Below are 20,962 nucleotides of genomic sequence, written 5' to 3'. Positions count from 1 at the left end.
CCAAGCCCAGCTCAGTTAATCCCTGTGACGCTGAGTTCTCATAATGCTTCAGCAAATGTACATTATACCAGGGGCGTTGGTAGGCACAATGTAAGTAACCTAATTTATGTCCCTCTGACTACCCTGAATGCCTCTGCTGATCCTACAGCTATTGTCTGCAGGTGGTGTTGTCTAGTAGGAAGTCCACTGTGTGCAGCTCACAATGCACTAACATAAATAACATGAGCATATCTACTTTTTCTAATCTTCCCAGTAATGCAATGAAAACAAGTAATCATCCTGGAAGAAAAGTGCTCACAATAGCCCACATTAACATATGTAGCTTAGGAAACAAGGTTCATGAAATCAATAACTTGCTAGTGACATATGACATTCATATTCTGACTATCTCTGAAACTCACTTAGATAATACCTTTGATGATACAGTGGTAGCAATACAAGGTTATAACATTTACAGAAAAGACAGAAATGCCAATGGTGGAAGTGTTGCTGTTTATATTCAGAACCACATTCCTGTAAAGATTAGAGAGGATCTCATGTTAAATACTGTTGAAGTGTCACGTCCTGACCCTTGTAAGAGGTCATTTGCCATAGTAGAGCCCTGTCAGGGCGTGACAGGTGGTTGTGTTGGGTGGTTTTGGGTTTTCTGTTTATAGGTGGGGTTTTTCTAGTATTCTATTTCTATGTTTTGTTTTCCATGTTTTGGCCGGGTATGGTTTCCAATCAGAGGCAGGTGTCTTTTGTTGTCTCTGATTGGAAGCCATACTTAGGCAGCCTGTTTTCCTTTGGGGTTTGTGGGTAGTTGTTTTCCGTTTTGTCTGAGTACCTTATGGAACTGTTGGCTGTCGTTTTGTTATTTTGTTTAAGTGTTCTCATAAAATAAAGTAAGAATGAGCACTCTACACGCTGCGCCTTGGTCCCCTTTCATCGACCGCTGTGACATGAAGTAATATGGCTACAGGGTCATCTGCCTCACTTAAAGCCCATTCTTGTGGGAAGCTGCTATTGACCACCAAGTGCTAACAGTCAGTATCTGGATAACGTGTGAAATGCTGGATAATGTATGTGATATCAACAGAGAGGTATATTTTTCTGGGTGATTTAAATATTGACTAGCTTTAATCAAGCTGCCCACTCAAGAAAGAGCTTCAAACTGTAGCCAGTGCCTGCAACCTGGTTCAGGTCATCAGTCAACCTACCAGGGTAGCTACAAACAGCACAGGAATGAAATCATCAACCTGTATGGATCACATCTTTACAAATGCTGCAGAAATTTGCTTGGAAGCAGTATCCAAATACATTGGATGTAGTGATCACAATATAGTAGCCATATCTAGGAAAACCAAAGTTCCAAAGGCTGCGCCTAATATAGTGTATAAGAGGTCATACAATATGTTTTGTTGTGATTCCTATGTTGTTGATGTACAGAATATTTGTTGGTCCGTGGTGTGTGATGAGGAGCAAACAAACAGAAAATTACTGTAAAAACTGTTAAATCCCTGTGGATTGATGAGGAATTGAAAAATTGTATGGTTGAGATGGATGAGGCAAAAGGAATTATCACGTTTCAGGTAAGACCCAAATGCAGACTGTGTTGAAGTAACAAGGTTTATTACAGCAACAGGGGCAGACAAATGACAGGTCAAGACAGGCAGAGGTCGATAATCCAGAGTAGTGGGGCAAGGGTACAGGACAGCAGGCAGACTCAGGGTCAGTTAGAGTGGTCAGGCAGGCAGGCTCTGAGTCAGGACTGGCAAGGGTCAAAACCAGGAGGACGAGAAACGTACAATGCCGACCTCTGACGTACAATGCTATTTTACAGTCAACAAATTGACACCAGACTTTCAGCACGCTTATAGGGAAGGACATTTAACAAGCACAGCACTTACACAAATGACTGATGATTGGCTGAGAGAAATTGATGCTAAAAATATTGTGGGCCCTGTTTTGTTAGACTTCAGCTCGGCTTTTGACATTATCGATCATAGTCTGCTGCTGGAAAAACGTATGTGTTATGGCTTTATACCCCCTGCTACACGTATATTGTGGATAAAGAGTTACCTGTCTAACAGAACACAGATGGTGTTCTTTAATGGAAGCCTCTCCAACAGAATCCAGGTAGAATCAGGAATTCCTCAGGGCAGCTGTCTAGGCCCCCTACTTTTTTCTAACTTTACTAATGACATGCCACTGGCTTTGAGTAAAACCAGTGTGTCTGTCAGGTGTGTGCGTACTTGTGCTGAAGTCAGGTGCAGGAGAGCAGAGAATTGTGAACAGGCGCACACTTTATTTCGGCAGGAGAGAATATACAGACTTACGCAGCTGCGTCCAAAAAACCTCCAACCAAACAAGGCAAAGTGTAAAACGCGCAAAAACAGTCACAACCATCAAATGTATACAAACAGGTTTCATGAAATAACACGAGAGAAAACACACGCAAGCCTAGTGCGTACAAAAACACGTATCACACAAACAATCTTACACAAAGACATGAGGGGGAACAGAGGAATAAATACATGTAGATTGATTGGGGAATGAAAACCAGGTGTGCAGGGAACAAGACAAAACAAATGGATACATGAAAAATGGAGCGGCGATGGCTAGAAAGCCGGTGACGTCGACCGTCGAACGCCGCCCGAACAAGGAGAGGAGCCGACTTCGGCGGAAGTCATGACAGTGTCTATGTATGCGGAAGACTCAACACTATACACGTCAGCTACTACAGTGACTGATATGCCTGCAACACTTAACAAAGAGCTACAGTTAGTTTCAGAGCAGGTGGCAAGGAATAAGTTAGTCCTAAATATTAAAAAACTAAAAGCATTGTAATTGGGACAAATCATTCACTAAACCCTAAACCTCAACGAAATATTGTAATAAATTATGTGGAAATTGAGCAAGTTGAGGTGACTAAACTGCTTGGAGTAACCGTGAATTGTAAACCGTCATGGTCTGTCTATAATAAAGCGCTGCTCTACCTTCTTTTAACAGCACTATCAATAAGGCAGGTCCTACAGGCCCTAGTTTTGTCGCACCTGGACTACTGTTCAGTCGTGTGGTCAGGTGCCACAAAAAGGGACTCTGGAAAATTGCAATTTGCTCAAAACAGGGCAGCATGGCTGGCCCTTGAATTTACACAGAGAGCTAATATTAATAATATGCATGTCAATCTCTCCTGGCTCAAAGTGGAGGACAGATTGACTTCATCACTACTTGTATTTATCAGAGGTATTGACATTTAGACACCCATGCATACCCCACAAGAGGTCTCTTCACAGTCCCCAAGTCCAGAACAGACTATGGGAGGCCTACAGTACTACATAAAGCCATGACTACATGGAACTCTATTCCACATCAAGTAACTGATGCAAGCAGTACAATTTTATTTAAAAAACAGATAAAAAAGACCTTATGGAACAGCGGGGACTGTGAAGCAACATAAACATAGGCACAGACGCATGCATACACACACACACAATAACATACGTACTATACACACACGTACACATGGATTTTGTGTTGTAGATATGTGGTAGTGGTGGAGTATTGGCCTGAAGGCACACAGTGTGTTGTGAAATCTGTGAATGTATTGTAACGTTTTTAAAATTGTATAACTGCCTTCATTTTGCTGGACCCCAGGAAGTGTAGCTGCTGTCTTGGCAGCAGCTAATGGGGATCCATAATAAATACACACACAGCACACACACACACACACACACACACACACACACACACACACACACACACACACACACACACACACACACACACACACACACACACACACACACAGTCACCGTGGCGGCTACAATTTGCTCAACCATGCCACTACTCACCTTTGTACATTTCATAGTCTATACTGTATATTCTTACTGTCTACATATTCCAAACATTACTGATTTCTTATTTTTTACTACTTTTTGTTATTTCTTAGTTTTTTAGTTTTTTTATAAATGTGTATTGCACTGTTGAGAAGAGCATTTCACTGTTCCGTTTATACCGTGTATTCTGTGCACGTGACCAATACACTTTGATTTGATTTGAGGAGAGGGTGTCAGTAAGACCTATCATAACATATATATATTGCCCATCACTCATCCTCTGCTGAACCCTTGAATGTACATGTATTTTACTGAGGATCCACTGCTCATAAAACCAGATTGTCTCGTTGAGCTGATTTGCCCAAACTCTTTTCAACATGATAGCACGCTAGCCGTTAGTTAAAGGTGTGTTATCTGTGTAATCAAATGCCAAGGCAACGATATGACAATGTTATACCTACATGCTTGGGTTGACAGTAATGCATCATTTGTAACTGCCATTTCCAGTTACCTGTCATACCAGTTTGTATAAATGTCTGTAGCATCTCTCTCCCTCTGTCATCTATCTTCCTCTGACAGGACTGACTCCTACCTGGCTGACAGGACTGACCCCTACCTGGCTGAGAGGACTGACTCCTACCTGGCTGACAGGACTGATTTCTACCTGGCTGACTGGACTGACTCCTACCTGGCTGACAGGACTGACTTCTACCTGGCTGACAGGACTGACTCCTACCTGGCTGACAGGACTGACTTCTACCTGGCTGACAGGACTGACTTCTACCTGGCTGACTGGACTGACTTCTACCTGGCTGACAGGACTGACTTCTACCTGGCTGACTGGACTGACTCCTACCTGTCTTACAGAACTGACCTCACTGAAGGTAATGCACACCAGGTGAGAGGCAGTGAGAAAGAAGGAGGGAGGAAGAAAAAGAAGGAAGGAGGACAAAGAAAGGAGTGGGGATCCTTCTGTCCTCTAGACGCTGAAGAGGAGTGGGGATCCTTCTGTCCTCTAGACACTGTAAGAGGAGTGGGGATCCTTCTGTCCTCTAGACACTAAGAGGAGTGGGGATCCTTCTGTCCTCTAGACACTGTAAGAGGAGTGGGGATCCTTCTGTCCTCTAGACACTGTAAGAGGAGTGGGGATCCTTCTGTCCTCTAGACACTAAGAGGAGTGGGGATCCTTCTGTCCTCTAGACACTAAGAGGAGTGGGGATCCTTCTGTCCTCTAGACACTGTAAGAGGAGTGGGGATCCTTCTGTCCTCTAGACACTGTAAGAGGAGTGGGGATCCTTCTGTCCTCTAGACACTGAGAGGAGTGGGGATCCTTCTGTCCTCTAGACACTGTAAGAGGAGTGGGGATCCTTCTGTCCTCTAGACACTGTAAGAGGAGTGGGGATCCTTCTGTCCTCTAGACACTGAGAGGAGTGGGGATCCTTCTGTCCTCTAGACACTAAGAGGAGTGGGGATCCTTCTGTCCTCTAGACACTGTAAGAGGAGTGGGGATCCTTCTGTCCTCTAGACACTAAGAGGAGTGGGGATCCTTCTGTCCTCTAGACACTGTAAGAGGAGTGGGGATCCTTCTGTCCTCTAGACACTAAGAGGAGTGGGGATCCTTCTGTCCTCTAGACACTGTAAGAGGAGTGGGGATCCTTCTGTCCTCTAGACACTGTAAGAGGAGTGGGGATCCTTCTGTCCTCTAGACACTGTAAGAGGAGTGGGGATGTCTTTGGTTCTGCAGAGTCCTCTTCTCACCCTGAAGCAGTGGGTGTGTGTAGATCCCTGGTAGACCAGACTGGATTTAGCTAAGGTGTGCTGACTTGTAATGTCAGTGAGTCAGATGAGTGAGTCTTGATTATTGCATATACTACAAACCTCCTACAAACATTTTTGTGAAGTCTGGCATGCGAGATGATCATCTGACTAAGCCTTCACAGTGAAGGTGATGTGGCAGAGTACAATCAGTACTCAACACAAAGCACTGACAGGAGAGTGGAATCCCCCACCACACACACACACACACACACACACACACACACACACACACACACACACACACACACACACACACACACCATAGCCACCCCCCTATACTAATCCAGTCTCAGGGGTGATGAGGTCATGTTAATTGACAGGGCCAAGGCTCATGCTGTGTTCACGTGCTAGTCGGAACTAGGAAAGTAAGAAATGTTCAATGTGCTAACTGGTTGAATGTGGCACATGTATAACTACAACCAGCTAGCAAGTCGGACATTTCAGAGTTTCCTACCTCCGACTAGCACGTCCACGCAGCATCAGACCTGTCTAGGCAGGTAGTCTAGCAGTTAGAGCGTGGTAGTGTTCCAACTTTATTTGCAATTCAAATCAACAAATGCACACGCCAAAAAGCACACATATACATTGTATCCGGTGTGTATGCGCACACTCTCATCCATTTGTGTGCTTACTGCTTGATATAATGATATGTGTCAATTTATTTGCACATGAACTTAGCTACCTGACCTGTGTGGGTTATGTCATCTGTGTACTGTAGGCTTACCAGAATGAGTTGATGATGGCAGGTAATAGAGAGAGATATGTTCCTATGGCATGAATCCCACACAGTCTGTTTTAGATCAATTATGTTATGTTCTCAATGGTGAGGACCTTTTCATAGGATTGACTGTGCTCCACTTATCTCATTACTGGTAGAATAGAAAGCATGTGTCTGCCTGTCTATTTTACTGAAACCCAGTTCAGACAGTTACTTAATAAACACATCATATAGATTTCATTAAAATCAATTAGAGGGAATTTGTTTATGTTTAAAGGGTGACTGATTGAGTTCTGGATGTCTGTAGAAATAGATCAGATTCAACCTCCAACTAGTCCCCCCCTTTCTATGTTGTAGGCCTATTGTATTGAGTTTGAGTTCAGAATTCGGTGTCCGAGTCAGTGTGTGTGGGGTCCAAGTTTGAGAACTCATGAAGACTTCACACATTCTGAAAAACATTCCTCCCTGGCTACACCCCCGCCCCCCCCACCTCTCTCTATGGTCAAAACGCCCCCATCCCTCCATCCCTTCAGGGTTTATTTGTTCAGGTGAGCATAGTGAAGTGAATATACTGGCTTCTCAGTTGGAGGGCCTAATTACGTCTAGAACCTGCCGCTTTGATCTTGCTCTGCGTGACGCGACGTATCCCGCCGCCGCTGCGCTCAGGTCCTAGTTTTTAGGTAAATACCTGGAGGCAAGGCTCAAGGAGCACAAGCAGCACACCCATGGTGAGAAGTCAGGTCCTGTGGTCTCATCATGCAGCCTACCACAGGCTTCAAACAGAGGGTAGACCTGCAGCTTTGTCATATAGGATCACGTACTGTAGGCCTGATAGAACATGCTCTCTGTTATTAAAAACGTCAGACGGTCCTTAACTATCTGACCAGCCAAGAAATTCACCTCCTAGGCTACTTTATGTCTCACAATGATCAGGGTGAGTAAAAAAGGAAAGGTTGAATATAAACATTAAAGAAGTAGTGTTAAAATGCTTTTGTTCTAGCCTACTTTCCATATAATATGTACAGGGTCCATTTGTTCTCTCCATGTTTAGGCAACAACTCCAACTGTAGTCAATATCTTGTATTCTAAAGGACTTAATATAAAATACCAGAAATATGATGTTGATTTAGCAGGGGCAATCCAAGCAACATGATATGGACTTTCAACAAATCAGACACGGGCTTCAGTACAGAGTAGGGACTAGGGCAGGGTTTCCCAAGCTCGGTCCTCGGGACCCCAAGAGGTGCACATTTAGTTTTTTGCCCTAGCACTGCACAGCTGATTCAAATAGTCATCATCAAGCTTTGAATCAGTGTTAGAGCAAAAAACAAAACATGCACCCCTTGGGGTCCTGAAGGCAGAGTTTGGGAACTCTGGACTAGGGCTTTGGCCAGCATGAACTATGAGTCTCTAGCCTGCTGGTGATCATTTTTGTCATTTAGCACACTCTTATCCAGAGCGACTTACAGTGCATACATTTTTTCCCCATACTGGTCCCCCATGGGAATCGAACCCACAACCCTGGCATTGCAAACAGCATGCTCTACCAACTGAGCCACATGGGATCAGTGTGAGTCTTGACTGACTGTCCTTGTCCGATACTGCTCCCTAGTTGCCATTATCAGACATAACCTGGATACAGTCTCCAAATGATATGGCCTTATTCAAATGACGATCAAATATCAACAATTGATCATCTCTGTAGAAAAGATGATCATTCTATCCACCCTTCCTATTTTTCTATGAATTATCTCTCTACTGTCAAACAAAGTATTATGTGCATTACGTACTAGAGTAAAACTAGGACAACATAAGTCATTTCAGTTTTTATTTCTGTCTATATTTATTTTTATACATTTCTAACTAGAATTATGTTTCATAATGACACAAAAATGACACAAAATCACAACGGTATAAGGAGAACAATTGATTCCAGGGAGGGCAAATCTGACAATCAATTATTAAATCAATAACTCAATATCTGACCAAGTAATAATCAACTCACTATGCACAGTTTGAAAATAGTGAGTCTATTACACAGACAAACCTTTTTTTATTTAGATCTACAATACAATTAATCAAAACACTTCAAATTCAGACAATGAAACACAATTAATTAAATAAACAATTTTGAATGTGTTTTTTTTCTCTCCTGGATAAATATAATATTGTGTACCCTTCTTATGGAGGCTAAGCCTTGCATTTCAAGTAAAAATCCAGTTAGGAACCAAGATAATTCATGAACATAAGAACTAACTCCATAGACTGGTCTCAGATCTGTTGTAGCTCATGCGAACTCCATTGCTCATTGTCAAGCCAAACAGTCTGGCCTCCCAACACTCACAGCTATCATCCAATCACAACCCACTGGGCACAGAGGTAAATTCAACGTCTATTCCACGTTGGGTCAACATCATTTCATTGTGTGCCCAGTCAGAAGGGTAGTGCAAATATATGTCATGACAAGGAGTGACAAGGAGTTGGCATGACAACACAAACAGACTGACACTTAGGCTACTAACTTCAGCGATAAACATGAATTATGAAATCATATAGGTAGTGTTTTGTTGATCAGTAATATGCCTTCATGGAAGGTGAGAGGGCTAATCCAAAGAAAGGTAAAAGGTTGAGGTCAAGCCAACAGCATGCAGGCACAGAAGAGGCGGTTTTACAGTATATTCACAGCAGTGGCTCCAGGAGAAATTAAAGTCAGTAGCAACGGGCAGAGCAGAGTTAATAGTGAGGAATAATGTCTAATATCGACAAGTTTATGTTTACCTGGATTGATAATGATTTATTTATTTTAATGAATGTGATCTATTTAAAGTTTGATGGGGAAAACCAAGGAGAAAGGTGTGTAAAAATGAATTCCTAACTCTATAGAAACTAAACTTTTACAATACCAGGAAAATAAATTGCACCCAAAGCTTTATTTTAAATCAAAACCCAACAAACAAATACAAATGCAATGGTATGATAAGACTTGGTAAACTAGGCCTGTGTTAAGTTATTTGAAATCCACAGTAAGCTGAAAATGTAATAAATATGATCGTTCAAAAAAGTAGTTCTGTTTGTATTTGATAGTGATACATTAAAGTGCATTTTATAGTGACCGCCTTCCTTAACAACGTACCAACCATTAGAGCTATCAGCGACATTTCAAGCTAGCTGTGGAGTGAGTTTATGGTATGTTTTTAACTCCGTTACACAAGCTGCATAACTAAGCTAACGGATGTGAGGCAGAGTAGAGAGCAGTAATCCAGTAGCCATAGAGCAATGGCAGTGTTGGTCCAGTGTTGAGTCCTGCCCCTGGCCTCAGTGGCATCAAAAGGCACCGAACCCGTGTCATCATAAGGCGCCCACGGGGTCTTGGGAGTCATTTTGGAGGGGACGCTCGTTTTGGATGGGAGACTAAACCAACACAAAAGAGGGACAATAAGACCCCAATGTTTGGCATCTACATTATATTTGTGAACAAAAATATAAACACAACATGCACCAATTTCAAATATTTTACTGAGTTACAGTTCATATAAGGAAATCAGTCAATTTAAATAATTAGGACACATGACTGGGCAGGGGTGCAGCCATAGGTGGGCCTGGCAGGGTACCCACTGGGGAGCAAGGCCCAGACGATCCTGCAGTTGAAGAAGCTGGATGTGAAGGTCCTGTGCTGGCGTGGTTACACATGGTCTGCGGTTGTGATGCTAGTTGGACTTACTGCCAAATTTTCAAAAACGACATTGGTGGCAGCTTATGGTAGAGAAATTAAACTTACATTCTCTGGCAACAGCTCTGGTGGACATTCCTGCAGTCAGCATGACAATTGCATGCTCCCTCAATACTTGAGACATCTGTGGCATTGTGTGTGTGACAAATCTGTACATTTTAGTGGCCTTTTATTATCCCCAGCACAAGGTGCACCTGTGTAATGATCATGCTGTTTAATCAGCTTCTTGATATGCCATACCTGTCAGGTGGATGGATTATCTTGGGAAAGGAGAAATGCTCAATAAAAGGGATGTAGATAAATTTGTGCCATTCTTTTTTAGCAAAGTACGTTTTTCTTCATATGGAAAATGTCTGGGATATTTTATTTCAGCTCATAAAACATGGGACCAAACACTTTACATGTTGGATTTATATTTTTGCTCAGTGTAGTTGAATGGAATGTCTAGAAAGTGTGTGATAGTGTATGGTGGGCTGGGTGGTTTTCACAGCTTACCTGTCTAGATCGACAGGGCGGGTAAGGGTGTGTTGAATGGCACTTATGTTTCTGTAAGAAATAGGTACAGTATATTGACCATATTAATGTTTGTGATAAAAATGGGTTTAATCCATCCATGCATTAATGCCAAAAAGTCTCTAAGTTGGAAAGTGTGTGTGTGTATGTATGTATGTATGTATGTGTGTGTGTGTGTGTGTGTGTGTGTGTGTGTGTGTGTGTGTGTGTGTGTGTGTGTGTGTGTGTGTGTGTGTGTTCTACCTTCTGATGCAGGCGATAGTGAAGATTGTGATCCGACAGCCAGGAATGTTTTAGTGACTGTGAGGCACTCATCCTCCAGCTAGAGAACACACATACATGATTAAAACACACACTATCACAGGGATACACAGGTCCACAACTGAATAATAATATAACTTTAGAGAACTACAACATAGTTGTCAACACACACACACACGGTACCCCTCACCTCTTGCTCTTGACCAGCAGGCGTGTGATGAAGTCTTTGGCCTCCTCAGAGATGTCTGTAAACTCCTCCTCCTCAAAGTTCCACTGACAGGCCAGGATGTTGTTCAGAGTCTCATTGTCATTGTCCCCCAGGAACGGAGACAGACCTGTCAGCCTGGAGAAAAGGATGTATAGTGTGTTCATGGTTTGTGTATGTACACACTGACTACTTCCTACTGACTTCTTGTGAGGTCCCCCTCGCAAAAGAGGTTTCTACCTCAAGGCCATTTTCCGGGTTCAATAAAAACAGGTACAATATGTGAGCATAAGAAGGTAATGGTTAGTGGATATCAGGACGCCCAGCAATGTAACGGTTAGTGGATAGCAGGACCCCCAGCAATGTAACGGTCAGTGGATAGCAGGACCCCCAGTAATGTAACGGTTAGTGGATATCAGGACCCCCAGTAATGTAACGGTTAGTGGATAGCAGGACCCCCAGTAATGTAACGGTTAGTGGATATCAGGACCCCCAGTAATGTCACGGTTAGTGGATAGCAGGACCCCCAGCAATGTAACGGTTAGTGGATATCAGGACCCCCAGTACTGTCACGGTTAGTGGATAGCAGGACCCCCAGCAATGTAACGGTTAGTGGATAGCAGGACCCACAGTAATGTAACGGTTAGTGGATATCAGGACCCCCAGCAATGTAACGGTTAGTGGATATCAGGACCCCCAGTAATGTAACGGTTAGTGGATATCAGGACCCCCAGTAATGTAACGGTTAGTGGATATCAGGACCCCCAGTAATGTAACGGTTAGTGGATATCAGGACCCCCAGCAATGTAACGGTTAGTGGATATCAGGACCCCCAGTAATGTAACGGTTAGTGGATATCAGGACCCCCAGCAATGTAACGGTTAGTGGATATCAGGACCCCCAGTAATATAACGGTTAGTGGATATCAGGACCCTCAGCAATGTAACGGTTAGTGGATATCAGGACTCACAGCATGTAGGTGATGACCCCCAGACTCCACATGTCCGTAGGGAATGAGACAAACTCATAGTTGATGACTTCCGGAGCCAGGAACTCAGGCGTTCCGAAGTTCACCCTCAGCTTTTCCCTGGGCTTATACCTGAGAAAGCGAGAAAAGAAAGTTAAGAGATTACATTTTAGTGATTTAGCAGACACTCTGATCCAGAGCGACTTACAGGAGCAATTGGGGTTAAGTGTCTTGCTCAAGGGCACCTCGAGAGATTTTTCACCTAGTCGGCTTGAAGATTGCTGGCTGTGCTTTGGCAAAGTGGGTGGGGTTATATCCTACCTGTTTGGCCCTGTCCGGGGGTATCATCAGATGGGGCTACAGTGTCTCCTGACCCCTCCTGTCTCAGCCTCCAGTATTTATGCTGCAGTAGTTTATGTGTCGGGGGGCTAGGGTCAGTCTGTTATATCTGGAGTATTTCTCCTGACTTATCCGGTGTCCTGTGTGAATTTAAGTAGGCTCTCTCTAATTCTCTCTTTCTTTCTTTCTTTCTTTCTTTCTTTCTTTCTTTCTTTCTTTCTTTCTTTCTTTCTTTCTTTCTTTCTTTCTTTCTTTCTTTCTTTCTTTCTTTCTTTCTTTCTTTCTCTTTCTTTCTTTCTCTCTCTCGAAGGACCTGAGCCCTAGGACCATGCCTCAGTACTACCTGACATGATGACTCCTTGTTGTCCCTAGTCCACCTGGCCATGCTACTGCTCCAGTTTCAACTGTTCTGCCTGCGGCTATGGAACCCTGACCTGTTCACTGTGATTACTATTATTTGACCATGCTGGTCTTTTATGAACATTTGAACATCTTGGCCATGTTCTGTTATAATCTCCACCCGGCACAGCCAGAAGAGGACTGGCCACCCCTCATAGCCTGGTTCCTCTCTAGGTTTGTTCCAAGGTTTTGGTCTTTCTAGGGAGTTTTTCCTTGCCACCGTGCTTCTACACCTGCATTACTTGCTGTTTGGGGTTTTAGGCTGGGTTTCTGTACAGCACTTTGATGTATCAGCTGACGTAAGAAGGGCTATATAAATACATTTGAAATTGAAATTAAAGATTCAAACCAGCGACCTTTCGGTTACTGGGCACACTCTTAACCGCTAGGCTACTTGCTGCCCTGTATCAAGCCAGGAACCACTGCTAATTAAACTTACCTCCTGGCGAGCCCGAAGTCAATAATTTTGATCTTGTTTGTGGCTCTGCTCACACACAGAATATTCTCGGGCTAGGAAAGGATATTAAAGAACCCAAAACAGTGAGACAAAGAGAATAACAGCACGCAATTATTAGCATCATCGCTAAGCTATTATGCTACAATGACAGGAAGATGGAGATAGAGCTATAGCTATAGAAAGGTAAAGTGTTGAAAAGAGTACAATGGGGAAGGTTGCAATAGAAACAGACAAAAAACAATAGGACAGTGAGAGACTGAGGGAGAGAGAGAGGGAGACAGAGAAGGGGGCAGCGAGTGAGAAAGTAACAGAGTGACAGGTTGTTGAGGATATGAAAGTAGAGAGCTAGGGTGTGTCCTGTCCTACCTTGAGGTCTAGATGCAGGATGTACATCCTGTGCATGTACTGTAGTCCCTCACAGATTTGTCTGATAAACAGCACTGTGTCCAGCTCTGTCAGCTTGTAGTTCTCATCTATGATCCGGTCGAACAGCTCCCCGCCATCCACACTACATAGAGAGGAGAGGAGAGACAGTCAGTCATCATAGACTACAGTAGAGAGAGAGGAATACAGTCCCACAATGGGATTTAAAGAGTAGACATATGGTGTAGTGTAGAGAGGAGAAATACACACACACACACACGCACACGAGGGAGGGAGGGAGGGACTTACTATTCCATGATGAGGATGATGTCGTGGCGTGATTCGAAGGCGGCGTAGAGCTGAATAAGGTTAGCGTGGTTCAGCTGGTTCATCACCTGGATCTCATTCTTCACCACATCCTGGGAAACAGAACATTAGAACGACAGACAGAAACACAATACAGACGGACAGAGAGACAGACACAGAAACAGACACACACAGACAGTGCCAACGGGGTTGGTTATTGAGACCTACAGTACCACATAGCAACCTGAGCCAGCTATGGCTTTGGCCGTGGCATTGGTGGGAAAACTACTTTGTGAATATCTGACATGATAACGTAATCATCCAGCTATGCACTGCCCCAGACATCTGACGACTATCTTATCTCACATGTTATACTCAGCTGACCATAGGAAAGCATAAGATGAGACTGACTCTGACACATTGCCACATGTGCAGTGGATATGAGGGCGATAAAGCTACTTTAAAATGGTATTCTATTATTTATGTGCTATGATAAAATATCCATCAATCTTAATGGTGGTGGGGACATTGGACACATACTGTACATCTGATATTAATGGCTTCGTTCCAAACGACACCCTATTCACTATGTAGTGCACTGCTTTTGACCAGGGCCCTGTTGTACTTAATAGGAAATAGGGTGGCATCTGGGAAGCAGCTATAATCAAGCGTCTGTTTCAGGTCTCACATTTCGAACACTATGATCCTTACCTTTTCTTTCTGGCTCCTGGCCTTGATCATCTTGGCAGCCAGAGTCAGTCCAGAACAGTTCTCCACACATTTGTGGACTTGTCCAAAACGTCCCCTATGATCCCACCATCACATACAGAGAAACAAGTTCAGAAACAGTGTAGTCTCTTGTGACAGCCTTAACATTAAAGTTGAGGAGCTGCTTTGGTTCTGGTGGCCGAGATGAATAACAGTGATGCTTTATAACACCCTGTCCTTTTCGCCTCAGCGTACAATAGAGCTAAGTTAACAATAACATTATACTAATGCTAACTGTTCTATATCAGGCTTTAATTGGTTTGTCATTGTAGGGATGGTATGCACACTCACAGATTTCTCTCTCTCTCTCTCACTTTTTCAGAACTCTTCACACAGTGAACACAACAGCAGTCTATGTGGGCTAAACTGTGATCATTTTTCATTGCTTTGGCACAAAATGCATTCAATGACTACATCTTTCAAATTTCATGAATTCTTTTCTCACTCAGACACAACCACCACCAAAACTCTATGTACCTACAGGACAATTTGCACATGTTTACATACTCTTTTCAAAACTGTTAAACTTAAGTTCAAAACCTAACATAACACAACATTTAATAAGACAGCAATTTGCTACATTTCTACAGTAATACCGTATTGAAATATATTCCACATCTAAAAGATTAAATACTATCAAAACAATTAGACCAACCACAGCTGATTCCCATTGTAGCTGAACACCTACCCAGGTGTTAGTCTTTCAATTACATTACCATCTATAGAAAAGGGGACATCTTAGGAATAATGCTGTACTGTAATGTAAACATGGACCCAGCCAGAGATAGAGAAGTGGCTGACAGCGGAAGAAGACTGGCTGGGAGAGGGAGAGGAGTATGTATGCATGGTGGAAGAAGACTGAGAGGAAGATCAAGAGCTGTAGTCTCAGATGAGATTAAGGACTACTATAATTGATCATGTAATAAATCATGGTCTATCAATGAGAGCGGCTGGTCTGAGAGTGCAGCCAAATCTGCAACGCTCAACAGTGGCATCTATTGTGAGAAATTTCCAGCAAAACAACAGGTAAGATGCGCATTCTGCAAGGACATCTGACTGAACTGCACATTCAAGAAGTAAAATGAGCAAGGCTTCCAAACCCACATGTGTGTAATTGTATTTCTGCTTAGGACCCAACGGTTACCTCTCACAGGTGGGACAGGTGGCATTTTCACTGCCGTGCAGGAAACTGCAATTGTTGATATGGTCATCAGAAACAATGGCATAAAACTCACAGAGATTTGGGACAGAGTGTTGGCAGACAACATTACATTTGGAAATATTCACAATGTAAGCATATCAACTATTTCTAGAGTCCTGAAACAACATCAAGTCAGGATGAAGCAGTTGTACACTGTCCCCTTTGAGAGGAACTCTGAACGAGTCAAGCAACTCAGGAACAGATATGTCCAGGCAAGATGACTATAAAATACACAACTGGTTTGAACAAAACCAAACAGGGCAGAGACACACAATGGCATGTTTTAGGTATAATGTAAACTACCGTAATAGCCTAACTCTTGTGTTGCCTTGTGGATTTATTTTAGAGAGTCATGGAGATTGAAGCCAGGCAAACAACCCACATATTCATCTTTGTGGATGAGGCTGGTTTCAACTTGGCCAAAACATGGCGGCGAGGAAGAAATGTGATTGGAAAAAGAGCCACAGTGGATGTCCCGGGCCAGATGGGTGCCAACATCACAATGTGTGCAGCAATATCCTCTGATGGATTGCTGTTATACAACACTGAGCGTCTCATTTTATTCCTGGATGACCTCTATGGAAGGGTTGTGCCAGGTGAGGAAAGGGTTGCAGTGAGGCGAAATCGGCCAACGTTTGTAATTGTATGGGACAATGTGGCATTTCACCACTCCTGTGCAGTCACAGAGTGGTTTGCAGCCCATCCCAGGAAGGTGTCACTTTTCCTCCCACCTTACTCTCCATTCCTCAACCCCATAGAGGAATTATTTTCCTCAAGGAGGTGGAAGGTTTATGACCACAATCCACATGATGTCACGTCCTGACCATGGTAAGCTGTTATTTTCTATGGTAGTGTCACGTCCTGACCAGTATAAGGGGTTATTTGTTATTGTAGTTTGGTCAGGACGTGGTAGGGGGTGTTTGTTTAGAGTGTTTCGGGGTTTGTTGGGCTATGTTCTGTTTTGAGAGGGGTGTTTGTTTAGAGTGTTTTGGGGTTTGTTGGGCTATGTTCTAGTATGTCTATTTCTATATGGTGTTTGTTGGGTTGACCTTCAATTGGAAGCAGCTGCTCCTAGTTGCTTCTAATTGAAGGTCCTATTTAAGAGGGGTGTGTTTCTATGGGATTTTGTGGGTAGTTGTTCCTTGTATAGCTGTAGGCCTTACAGGACTGTTTGTCGTCGTTGTTTTTTGTATACGTTTGTTTTGGTTTTCCTTCTTTCTGCCAAATAAAAGAAGATGATTATACACATTCCCGCTGCATTTTGGTCTAATCCTTACGACGCCCATGACAGAACTACCCACCTTAAACAGACCAAGCAGCGGAGGAAGGAGCAGCAGGGGAATATAAGGATTCATGGACATGGGAGGAGATCCTGGACGGGGCAGGACCATGGCACCAGGCTGGGGAGTACCGGCGCCCTAAGGAGGATCTGGAGGTAGCCAAGGTGGAGCGGCGCTATTATGAGGCATTATACGCACCGAGAGGCAAGTGTGAGAGGCACACAGGTAATTTGGCTGGTCCAAGGGTGAGCCCTAAGCCAACTCCCCGTGCTTATTATGGGGAACGTATAGAGTGGAGAGCGCCGGTGTATGCGGAAGTGCGCACGATCTCGCCCATGCGCACGCACAGTCCGGTGCGAGCGATCCCAGCCCCTCACAAGTGCCGTGCTAGAGTGGACATCCAGCCTGGAAGGAGGATGCCTGCGCAGCACATCTGGCCACCAGTGCACCTCCTAGGCCCAGGCTACCCTACGCCTGCTCTACGCACGGCAACCATCAGGCCTCTGCACAGCCCAGTTCGCCCTGTGCCAGCACTCCGCTCGTGCAGGGCTACTATTACGATCCAGCCAGGACGGGTTGTGCAGGAGGTGTGCTCCAGACCTCCAGTGCCTACTCATGGCCCGGTGTATCCAGTTCCTGCTCCCTGAGGTGTGTGTCTCTAGTCTGGCGCCTCCAAAGCCAGCACCACGCACCAGGCCTCCAGTGCGTCAGCCCAGTCCAGCTCGTCCTGCTCCTGCTCCTCGCACTAGCCCTGTGGTGCGTGTCCCTAGTCTGATGATTCCTAAGCCAGCCCCACGCGTCAGGCCTTTAGTGCGCAGTCCCCGTCCAGAGCTTCCGGCAACAGTGCCCCGTCCAGAGTGTCCGGCAACAGTGCCCCGTCCAGAGTGTCCGGCAACAGTGCCCCATCCAGAGTGTCCGGCGACAGTGCCCCGTCCAGAGCTTCCGGCAACAGTGCCCCATTCAGAGTGTCTGGCAACAGTGCCCCGTCCAGAGTGTCTGGCAACAGTGCCCCGTCCAGAGTGTCCGGCGACAGTGCCCCGTCCAGAGTGTCCGGCGACAGTGCCCCGTCCAGAGTGTCCGGCGACAGTGCCCCGTCCAGAGTGTCCGGCGACAGTGCCCCGTCCAGAGTGTCCGGCGACAGTGCCCCGTCCAGAGTGTCCGGCGACAGTGCCCCGTCCAGAGTGTCCGGCGACAGTGCCCCGTCCAGAGTGTCCGGCGACAGTGCCCCGTCCAGAGTGTCCGGCGACAGTGCCCCGTCCAGAGCTTCCGGTGACAGTGCCCCGTAGAGAGACGGCCCACAGTCCAGAGCCAGCAGAGACGGCCCACAGTCCGGAGCCAGCAGAGACGGCCCACAGTCCGGAGCCAGCAGAGACGGCCCACAGTCCGGAGCCAGCAGAGACGGCCCACAGTCCGGAGCCAGCAGAGACGGCCCACAGTCCGAGCCAGCAGAGACGGCCCACAGTCCGGAGCCAGCAGAGACGGCCCACAGTCCGGAGCCAGCAGAGACGGCCCACAGTCCGGAGCCAGCAGAGACGGCCCACAGTCCGAGCCAGCAGAGACGGCCCACAGTCCGGAGCCAGCAGAGACGGCCCACAGTCCGAGCCGAGAAGACGGCCCACAGTCCGAGCCGAGAGACGGCCCACAGTCCGAGCCGAGAGACGGCCCACAGTCCGAGCCGAGAGACGGCCCCAGTCGAGGACGGCCCACAGTCCGAGCCGAGAGAGACGGCCCACAGTCCGGAGCCGAGAGACGGCCCACAGTCCGAGCCAGAGAGACGGCCCACAGTCCGGAGCCGAGAGAGACGGCCTGCAGTCCGGAACCGGCACGGCCTACAGTCCGGAACGCAGCCAGAGTCGCCCTACAGTCCGGAGCTCCCAGAGTCGCCCTTCAGCCCGAGGTCTCCAGCGACGCACATCAGCCCGAGGTCTCCAGCGACGCACATCAGCCCGAGGTCTTCAGCGATGCGCCATAGCCCAGAGACTTCGGGAGGGGTAAAATGTAATAAGTATTTAGCGGGGGTGGACAGGTTAGGTTGGGGAGTAAGGTCGGAGCCTGAGACACCTCCATAGTAGGAGGTTGGGGAGGGGGGGTGTAGCACAAGAACCGTCGGTGACGGTGGCCACCCTCCCTTCCCTCGCTTTAGTTAGGATTATTATTTTTTGTTTTGGGGTTTATTTTTTGTGTTTAATTTTTGTGTGAGGTGCATCCGGGGTCTGCACCTTTGGGGGGGGTACTGTCACGTCCTGACCAGTATAAGGGGTTATTTGTTATTGTAGTTTGGTCAGGACGTGGCAGGGGGTGTTTGTTTAGAGTGTTTCGGGGTTTGTTGGGCTATGTTCTAGTATGTCTATTTCTATGTGGTGTTTGTTGGGTTGACCTTAGCTGCTCCTAGTTTCTTCTAATTGAAGGTCCGATTTAAGAGGGGTGTGTTTCTATGGGATTTTGTGGGTAGTTGTTCCTTGTATAGCTGTAGGCCTTACAGGACTGTTTGTCGTCGTTGTTTTTTGTATACGTGTGTTTGTTTTGGTTTTCCTTCTTTCTGCCGAATAAAAGAAGATGAGTATACACATTCCCGCTGCATTTTGGTCCAATCCTTATGACACCCATGACAGGTAGAGTAGGTCAGGGCGTGACAGGGGCTTTTTCTAGTTTAGGTTTTTCTATGTTGTTATGTTCTAGTTTTGTATTTCTATGTTGGGCTTTGTTTGAGATGATCTCCAATTAGAGGCAGCTTGTCATCCTTGTCTCTAATTGGAGGTCATATTTAAGTTGATGTTTATCCCACCTGGGTTTGTGGGAGATTATTTTTGAGTAGTGTATGTTTCACCTCTGCGTCACGGTTTCTTGTTTTGTTCTTTAGTTTATGTATTGCTTAGTTTCACAGTGTAAATAAAACGTGGAACGACACATACGCTGCACTTTGGTCCTCTCATTCCTACGACAGCCGTGACACATGATCAAATGTCCCTCCTGGACGCAATGAATGCTGGATGCCTGGACATATCTGCAGAAGATTGCCAGGGATGCCAAAGATTCTTTCCTAGGTGTATTGCCCAAGATGACATAAGATGTGATGTGGATGAGAACCTGTGGCCAAATGCAGAAGACAGGATTGACTAGCATTGCTACTGTATCAGTATTGGTAGATGGTGTATATACAAATTCTTGTATTTTGGAATCACTCAATGCCAAAAAATGACATGAAGCATATTGCATCATGTCTGATTCATTCCTGTAACATATACTGCAGTGAATTCTAAACAGTAGAGAGGTGTCATTCTTGTTCTGTAAAGACTTTTTACAAAAGAAAACATTGTGTAGTGCTACCTGTTGTTAGTGTTGTTTAGGTCATTGTTTTATGAGTGACAAAGCGTGCTTGTTGGGTGACAACCTTTGCTAGTGTTATGGAAGAATGAGTTGATTGAGACATGTATGAAGTGTTTTGGTAGTTTTAGTGCATTTTCAATGTGAAATTAACTGCTGTGCCAAGCTGAAAGTTGGTTAGGAGAACTGTGTAAAGAGTTTTGAAAAAGTGACCTAAGTATTGAGAAATGGGTAAGAGCGATTGAAAAAAAGGTGCCAGTGCCCCAGTGACAACAATTTTGGACCCCCTTGTGGCCCCCCTAAATGTGGAGTATGAAATCATTTTTACATAACACATTTTTTCTATCGTTCTTTTTTTACATCCGTTATTAAACAGTGGCAATGATGATGATTATGAACATGGTCTTTTGCCTGCTAATGCCTGCAATGCAGTGAAGAAAACGATATGACAACAACGTCTAATGTAACTGACCCCTCTAACAGTACAACTGG

The 20,962-nt window shown here is 45.1% G+C and overlaps 1 protein-coding gene across 3 annotated transcripts in view; it reads right to left on the bottom strand.

Annotated features, from left to right (window-relative positions):
- Positions 1-8,170: 8,170 nt before the first annotated feature.
- LOC106560377 (myosin light chain kinase family member 4) overlaps positions 8,171-20,962 on the bottom strand; it is a 69,490-nt gene continuing 56,698 nt past the window's right edge. For 2 of the 3 annotated variants that reach the window (XM_014123236.2, XM_014123238.2), the window contains 9 exons: positions 14,609-14,702; positions 13,901-14,010; positions 13,595-13,736; positions 13,211-13,281; positions 12,037-12,165; positions 11,052-11,204; positions 10,844-10,922; positions 10,583-10,633; positions 8,171-9,768 (listed from right to left, as the gene is read on the bottom strand). In XM_014123236.2, coding sequence (XP_013978711.2) covers positions 9,706-9,768; positions 10,583-10,633; positions 10,844-10,922; positions 11,052-11,204; positions 12,037-12,165; positions 13,211-13,281; positions 13,595-13,736; positions 13,901-14,010; positions 14,609-14,702 — 892 coding nt within the window. In that variant the 3' untranslated portion in view covers positions 8,171-9,705. The remainder of the gene's footprint in view (positions 9,769-10,582; positions 10,634-10,843; positions 10,923-11,051; positions 11,205-12,036; positions 12,166-13,210; positions 13,282-13,594; positions 13,737-13,900; positions 14,011-14,608; positions 14,703-20,962) is intronic. The other variant, XM_014123237.2, reaches the window with a different exon arrangement.

Source organism: Salmo salar, chromosome ssa10 (assembly GCF_905237065.1).
Source record: "Salmo salar chromosome ssa10, Ssal_v3.1, whole genome shotgun sequence".
In the NCBI taxonomy this organism is placed as follows: Eukaryota; Metazoa; Chordata; class Actinopteri; order Salmoniformes; family Salmonidae; genus Salmo; species Salmo salar.
The sequence above is the reverse complement of the archived record's forward strand: the minus strand, read 5'-3'. Positions and strand labels throughout refer to the sequence as shown.